At 66.4% G+C, this 7,166-nt stretch overlaps 1 protein-coding gene across 1 annotated transcript; it reads left to right on the top strand.

The window, feature by feature from the left end:
* Positions 1-751: 751 nt before the first annotated feature.
* CLBA1 (clathrin binding box of aftiphilin containing 1) lies at positions 752-6,744 on the top strand. Its single transcript, XM_046009591.1, has 5 exons — positions 752-1,180; positions 2,367-2,497; positions 3,849-3,978; positions 4,988-5,101; positions 6,023-6,744. The coding sequence occupies exons 1-5, from the start codon at positions 752-754 to the stop codon at positions 6,182-6,184; spliced, it is 966 nt and encodes a 321-aa protein (XP_045865547.1). The 3' UTR covers positions 6,185-6,744.
* The last annotated feature ends 422 nt before the right edge of the window (positions 6,745-7,166 follow it).

A 7,166-nucleotide genomic window follows, 5' to 3' on the forward strand; every position in this document is an offset into this window, starting at 1 on the left:
TAGGAGGACAGCAGGCCCAACGGAGGGGGGTCCGAGCGCCCACACTGTCCCTGGGGTGACATCCAGGCGGGAGAGGTGGCGTCCCCCCCGCAGGCTCACCCAGGTGTCCGCCCGGAGCGGGGCAGTCGGACTGCATCGCGCGCACTGCGGTGCCCGCCGATGTGCCCTCAGGAAGCACAGGAGGGACAGGAGCCTGCGGCCCAGGGGTCGGGGATGATCTCATCTGGTAATTCTCAAAATTAAGATTTTCGGTGGCGGGGCTGGCGGGGACCAAGGAGAGCGGGTGATTCGCGCCCACCGGCGGGGCGAGGAGGTCACAGGGTGGAGGCCGGACCCGGTGCGGACCGGGGTTGCGCACGCTCCCGGGGCCCGCGGGCCGGCTGGGGGCGGGCCGGGCGGTGGCCTTGCCCCGGGGGGCGGGGCAGCGGGGGGCAGCGGGGGCGGCTGTCGGGGCTCCAGGGAAACCCGGACCCGCCTCGCGGGAGGGGCAGGGCGAGGGCGGGGGGGTGCGGGGGGGCACGCGGGCGCACGGCGGGGGGCCGGCGCGCTGACGTCACGGCGCGGGACGCAGGACGCGGGGGCCGGCGCGCTCCGTTGCCGGGCGACGGGCGGGCGTGGGGACGGCGGCGCGCGCGGCTCGGGCAAGCCGGGGCGTGCGGGCCGGGGGCGCAGGCCGGGCCCTCGCGGGGACCCCCGCCCCGGGCCGCCGTCAGCCGCGCGCCCGCGCCGTGCAGCCCCGGGCGGCTCCGACATGCAGGGCCAGCGGCAGCGGGGCGCAGCGCCGGGCCAGGCGTCCCCTCCCCGCGGGCGCCCGAGCGACCCCGCCGCGGCAGCAGACGACGCCTCCCCGCGCCCCGGTTCTGAAGAGCGCGGCGCGAGCAGGGCGCCCGCGGGGCGGGCAGGGGCAGGCGCGCCGCGGCTCTCCGGACGAGGGGGCCCTTCCCCCTGCCCCGCCGGCGGCCCGGACCCCGCGGAGCCCGGCAGCGCCTGGGGGGAGTTTGAAGGCTTTCGGGACGCTTCGGCCCAGTCTGAGCGGTTCTCCCCAAAGTCTGAGCGCCCGGAGGGACCCCCGCGTCCTCGGCGGCAGGCAGCGGCTTCTACCCAAAAGGAGCGCGGTGCCCGCCAGCCTCCCCCGCGCGGGCCTGGGGGGCCTGGAGCCGCGGGCAGCGCCCCTCGGGAGGTATTTCTGCCGCGGACCGCCGCTTCGGTGGGCTGGCCGGGAGGGGTCCGCTCTGTCCTGGCCCGCCCGGCCTGTGCGGCGGGCTGCCCGGTCCTCCTGAGCCGGGGAAGGGGGCCGCTCGGAGCGGGTGCGGCTGTGCCCAGGGCTCCCCGCGCGGGGCCACTTTCCCGGCTCCCTTCAGGGCGCACTGGGAAGGACTTTTGGTGCAAATTGTCACTCTCCTTACTCAGAAAGCCTCCCCCTCTAGAGTCCCTTCCAGCCTGTGTGTGACGACCCGGCACTGCCGCTGCCTGGAGAGTCCGGCCCCCACCCCATCGTCTTGACCCGACCGCCTCTGGCACAGACACGCGGTGACCTGTCCGATGCCTCTTTTCTTCCTCTTCCTCCCCTTGCCCCTGTTTCTCTGCCGTCTCTTCCCAAGGGCTCACGCCCACGCCCCCAAACACCATGAGAGCAGAAGGAGTCAGAGGAAGGGATGAGAGAAAAAGTTTCACTGGTTCTAGGGATGAACCATTTGCTTCCTGAACCCGTCCGTGTTGCCCTGGACCTCTGGCGGGAGGCAGTCTCCACGCTGTCCGCTCCGCGAGCTGCTTGTTGTGAAAACAAGTCTTGTCTTCCCGTGGGACTAACAGATCAGGGAACAATCTGACCATGATGGGAACTTTGCAAGAGACACTAGGTGACGACAGAAAAGAGCCCCACACTGACGTGCACGCATGCTCTCGGGGCTCCCCGCCCTCCCAGCTTGCACACCAGCCCTCCCCTCCATCTGCCCAGTGCACACCTGCCCTCCCCTCCTGGTTTGCACTCCTGTCACATCCTGCCAGACTTCGGACAGCCCTCACTCCGGCACTTCACATTAACACCCAACCTTCCGACCTCAGGTCTCCTCCCCGGAAAGGCCTCCTTGATGCAGTGTGGATAGCCTTCCCAGCCGGCTGACACACAGAAACACTAATGTTTTTATCAGGTGCCGCTCTCTCGTGTGTCCCTGACAAAGCTTATGAGTGCCGTGCCCTAAGCCCACCTGCCACGCTCTGGGCTTCCCATCAGAACGTGCAGAGCAGAGATTTCGGGGAGCGAGTGGGCCACGCTACAGCAGCTGTGAGGGCGCAATCGTCTGCACGCGTCATCTGCCCCTTGCCGGCGGCGAGTTGACCTGACGTGCATTTCTCTCTTTCTCCAGCCTCTGCACAGCTCCGAGGATGTGTTCCCGTTTGTTTTTCAGGACACACCAGTCCCCCAGGCAACTGAGGGCATCTCCCCCTTGAACCACATCTTAGAAGCACCCGGCTGGGACTCTGGACGGCAGCTGTGGTAATGAACTTGGGTTCTTAGAGCAAATCCGAGTTTGTACTTCGGTTGACCAAGTGACCCTTAGAGAGAGCCTGTCTGTCCCGAAGACCCCACAACCTTGGTGTCGTGGGGTCCTCACAGAAGGACCGGGCAGCGTGGGCTGATGCTCTGGCCACGGTCGCCCTCAGAGCTGTGTTCACCTGGAACAAGGGAGACCGGGGCGGGGCGCCAGCTCCTGGTGTCTCCGTGCTAGTGCTGGTCCCGGGGGACTGGACTGCCTGATCCTCAGCCACAGAGAAACATACCAGTGCCCCCGAGGGACAGTCTGAACCCACGGGGCCAGCCAGCCAGAGTGCATCTCCTGCTGCCCGCAAGGCTGGTGGTCCCCGGGGCTCGCTGTCTGGGAAACCACAGACGCAGGTGCGCGGATGGCCACGTTCTCCGACGCACCTTCACTGGGCGTTGGCAGAACAGGCACAGCTCAGTGGGGCCCGGCGCGGTCGGCTTGAGGTTGGTGGGGCCCAGGCCACAGGAGGAGGGAGTGAGCTCGCCTCCATGACCCATGTTCCCTTTGTCAGGGAGTTCTGCAGACGGCCCTTCTGGGCTCTGGCCTTGGGTCCGGGCAGGGCTACTGCTGGGGTCCAAGCCAGGGAACACCCCCCAGCAGGGGCCTGGGGGACAGAGGCCTGAACCCCGGAACCACCGTGGCCCAGAGGGCTCTCTGGATATGGCGTTTCCCCAGGGCGTGGCCTGGACCAGCAGGCAGGTGGAAGGGCCTCTGGTGGCAGCAGGAGCCTCAGACACTCGGAGACACGGTGGTCCTGGCCGTCAGGTCCCGCAGGGCTGGACACTGTAGTGTGACGGGAGGTGGCTGTGACTTCAGGGTGTGAAAACATGAAGACGACTTGCAAATGCTGTGGGCACTTAGCGTGGCCTCCCCTCCTGTGTGCACCCTCCGTTCCCTCGTAGGAGCGGCACTGGCCGCCCTGGTGGCACGGGGCGGGTGGGGGGTGGCTTGTAGCTGTGGACGGTGTATGACAGACACCCAGTGGTCATCCCCTAAGCATTGCCCCGCTCCTAGTTTCCGAGTGTCCCTGTGGCCCCTGGTGCAGCTCGTGGTCCCCGAGACCATCAGGAACAAAACTGTGAAGTACCGGGCCTCGGGGAGGGTCTGCCCCTGGAGGAGCCGCCCAGCTGCTCCGAAGAGCCGGGCGGTGCCCGGGGAGGAGGGCAGGAGTGCCGGGGTACTCGTGGGGTGGCAACACGTGAGCCGGGAGGGGAGAACTCTGTCCTCACAGCCCCTGGGCAGGTCCCCTGGGCTTCTGTTTGGAAGGCTTCCCGCTCAGCTGTTAACTAACGGGTCTCTGTTCAGCTCTGAGTCCCGCAGGCTCTGGAGAGCCCTGCAGAGCACAGACGGCGCGTCGGCCTCTCGCTGCCTCTGGAGCGGGTCCCGCTGCCAGCAGAACCTGTTCCTCGTTCTCGGCATAGATGCTGCCCAGAAGGTGAGCCGGGAGCCCCTGGGGGCTCCGCTGAGATTTGCTGGCACCCGGAGGCTACGGGAGCCACCTACATGGACCGCATTGCGGGGGTGGGGCGGGGGGGAGCTTGCTGCCAGAAAAGGGCAGGTCAGGGGGGAAACGCACTGGTTTCTGGGGAGGGGGCGGGGGGATGAGGCAAACAGGCAGGGTCTGGTCGCGTTGCAGACGGCCAGCAGACTCCCTCTGCGCGTGGTGAGGGAGGGGCCGAGGCAGCTTGTGGGGCGGGCAGGGCACCCCGTGGAGTGCAGGGAAGGGAGGAGGAGTGGGCCCTGCGAGGAGCAGCAGGTGCGGGCAGGGGTTGAGGTCAGACACCAGGTGGGTCCCTGCGCCGGAGGCGGAAGCAGCGAGGTGGGCGCGGGGAGGCCTGGCAGGGGTTACAAGAGGAAGCGCAGAGCGTGCAGAGCAGGCTGTCAGCCGTCAAGTCCACAAAGACCCTTTTCTCTTTGCTGCTATCATGGAGATTTCCAAACATGGAAAACCTGAAAGGGGCTGGCCCGCCTTCACGATGGCGGGGTCTTGGGATGGCGGCTGCCTGGGCCGAGGGGTCACCCGGGGCCAGCTGGGAGGGACGTGAGGGGTGGAAGGAGCCAGAGGGGCCTGACGAGTCCGCCCTGCCTTTGTGTTTGTGCCAGGAAAACAGCCGGGAGGATGGGGAAGGGGACGGGCAGCGTGGACAGGAGGCGGGAGGTGGGCCAGCTCGGCACAGCCAGGCTGGGGAGCACGGCTCACCCGGAGGTGGGGGGCAGACTTGAGGAGGTGGAGGGCCCTGCGGGTCTGGAGGGCGGGAGTGGCCGTGAAGCGGGTGAGTGGAGGGCGGGACCAGCCAGCTGCCCGACGCCGTGGCCACCGAGTCATGAGCACATTGACGTTTAACGGTCGGATGTGCCGGAGGGGTCTGGGTTCACAAGGCAAATGCAGAGAAAGCGGTCCTTTATCCTCCTTCCCGGCGGGTGACAGTGGCTTGTCTCACTAGAACCCTTCTGGAGACCCGGGTCACATTCTGGAATGTTCTGACCTCAAACAGCCTGAAGACCTGGGCCTGCCTGCCTTCTCTCTGCAGCCCTGCCGGGCCCTGATCCAGACCAAGGTGAGTCATACTCACCCACCCCTCGGGAGAGGCTGTGCTGGCCCCGCGGGTCTGTGTGCTGACACCTGTTCCCTGAGCCCCAGACTCGGGGGGAAGGAGCGCTGCCGCCGCCCGGGGCAGGCAGGGCCCCACCAGGTGCTGGGATGTGAGTGGCTGTCGTGGGCCACCAGTGGGCCCCGCAGGAGGGGCTGCAGGGAAGCAGGCAGGGGGGTGAGCGGCAGAGAGGCGCACGTGAGGGGCAGGTGTCCTCTTCTGAGGACGGGGCACAGTGTTTCCTGGGAGTGGGGGCACGCCCCTCGTGGCCAGGTATTGTGGGGAGCAGTGCCCAGGGCCTGTTCTCCCCGGACCTGGAGCACAGGTGGGGTTCACTCTGCCTGTACCCCTGCCCCAGGAACATGGCGGCACCGGGGAGCATCCACCTCCGGGTGTGCTCGGATGGTTGGTGTGGACAATGTGGGCCCCCGTCATCCGGGCGCGGCCAGGGCCGTCTCCAGGCGTGCTGGTGCCTCTGCTCTATGGGAAGTCCCACAGAGTGGGAGGTGGAAACTTCTAGAAGCGCAGGCAGGGATCATCTTAGAGCAGCAAGACACTGAAATGTGCACAGCAGCTGGCAGGTGGAAATCCGTGGACACTGCAGATGAGAGCAGGATGGGACCCCACCTAGGCCCTCAGGCCAGGGTCATAGGGTCACTTAAGGATGGGGAGGCCCGCATTGCCCTGGGCACACGGCACACACACCAGCATGGTGCCCGCTTAGCCACAGAGCTGTCTGCTATGTCCCGTACATCTCCGTGTCGACCGCACGATAGTGGGAGGGAGGAAGCCGCACTGGCCCGGGCGGTGGGGGCAGCAAGCCAGCCTCAGGGGCTGGTGGCCCACTAGCCTCTGGAGGCCCTGACCATGCCCTTCCTTTCCCGTCAGCTCCCCGGGACGCCTGGCGGCAGACAGGGGGGCCTGCTTGCCTGCAGCCTCTTTCTGAAGACCCCCTCACCCAGAAACGGGCAGTACATCACCATTCCGTGGAAAAAGATGTTCAATCCACGTAACCTAAAAATGACCTTGTTTAATAGTGACGTTTGCTAAAACAGGGAAACTTTGTATTTTTATGAGGAATTATACATTTTCTTACCGGCTTGGTTTGGTGCCAGAAACCAGAACTATTCCATGGGCGTGTTTCGGGGGACGCCATGCGGGAACCCGTGCGTGCCCGCTGGTGCACCTTGGGGTCTGACCCCTTTAGAAGAGCGGGTCCTTCGGCAGAGCTGGTCTCAATAGGACGGGGGCACCCCGGGTCCCCAGGAGCTCCGCCCCAGCCTGGCGTGAACCAAGGTGGCTCTAGCGGCCCTCCACGCGGTGCAGGTGCTGCCGGTCCCTGCAGCCACCCAGGGAGGGACCCCGGCCTGGCTGCCTGTGTGGCCACCGGGGCACACCAGGATGGCCCGGCTGTCAGCTGGGACTGTCCGCAGGAGGCAGGTGTCCACACGCTCAGGGGTCCAGAGCGTGTTACTGCCACACCTGGGGCGGGGGGGCGCCAAGGCCCTGGGAGCTCTTCCCTGCACCAGCACCATCCGGTGGCCGCTCTCTGTGTCCGGCCGTCCCCTCTGACTCCCAGCAGGCTCTCTCTGGTTCTGGCAAAGGCACTGACTTTTGTAACATTTTATTAAATAAAATGGCCTGGACAAGGCCGCGTTCTCGCTGGCTCATCTGCTTCGTGGGGACCGTTGTCAGAAGCGCGGCGGTCGCAGGCTCCCCATGCCCGATGCTGCCCCCGCCCCGCCCCTCTGCTGGAGCGCCTGTCCTGCCTCAGGCCAGCTCCATCCACCCCGGAGTCAGACCCACAGTGACCACGGTGAGGACACAGGGACCAGCAGATGTCGCCTGTCAGCCTGTCGACTCTCCAGGCTGCAGTGGTCTTTGAGGCTTATGGGAAGGGGTGATCACGTTTCTTTCGTGCTGCAGGTTTGGGAAATCTGCCCTCGTTTTTCATTTTCAGCCAGAGAGAGAGAAAATTTGGAAACTGCTGTTCCGCCATCTGCTTTCCCCAGAAGGCAGCCTCCGCCTGGGG

Source organism: Meles meles, chromosome 6, assembly GCF_922984935.1.
Source record: "Meles meles chromosome 6, mMelMel3.1 paternal haplotype, whole genome shotgun sequence".
NCBI lineage: Eukaryota > Metazoa > Chordata > Mammalia > Carnivora > Mustelidae > Meles > Meles meles.

Bases quoted from the DNA above. Each gene is read 5' to 3' on its own strand.
- CLBA1 (XM_046009591.1), top strand. From the start codon at position 752: ATGCAGGGCCAGCGGCAGCGGGGCGCAGCGCCGGGCCAGGCGTCCCCT. The intron at 1,181-2,366 runs GTATTTCTGCCG...CTCTTTCTCCAG, and splicing joins CGGGCAGCGCCCCTCGGGAG to CCTCTGCACAGCTCCGAGGA. The intron at 5,102-6,022 runs GTGAGTCATACT...CTTTCCCGTCAG, and splicing joins GGGCCCTGATCCAGACCAAG to CTCCCCGGGACGCCTGGCGG.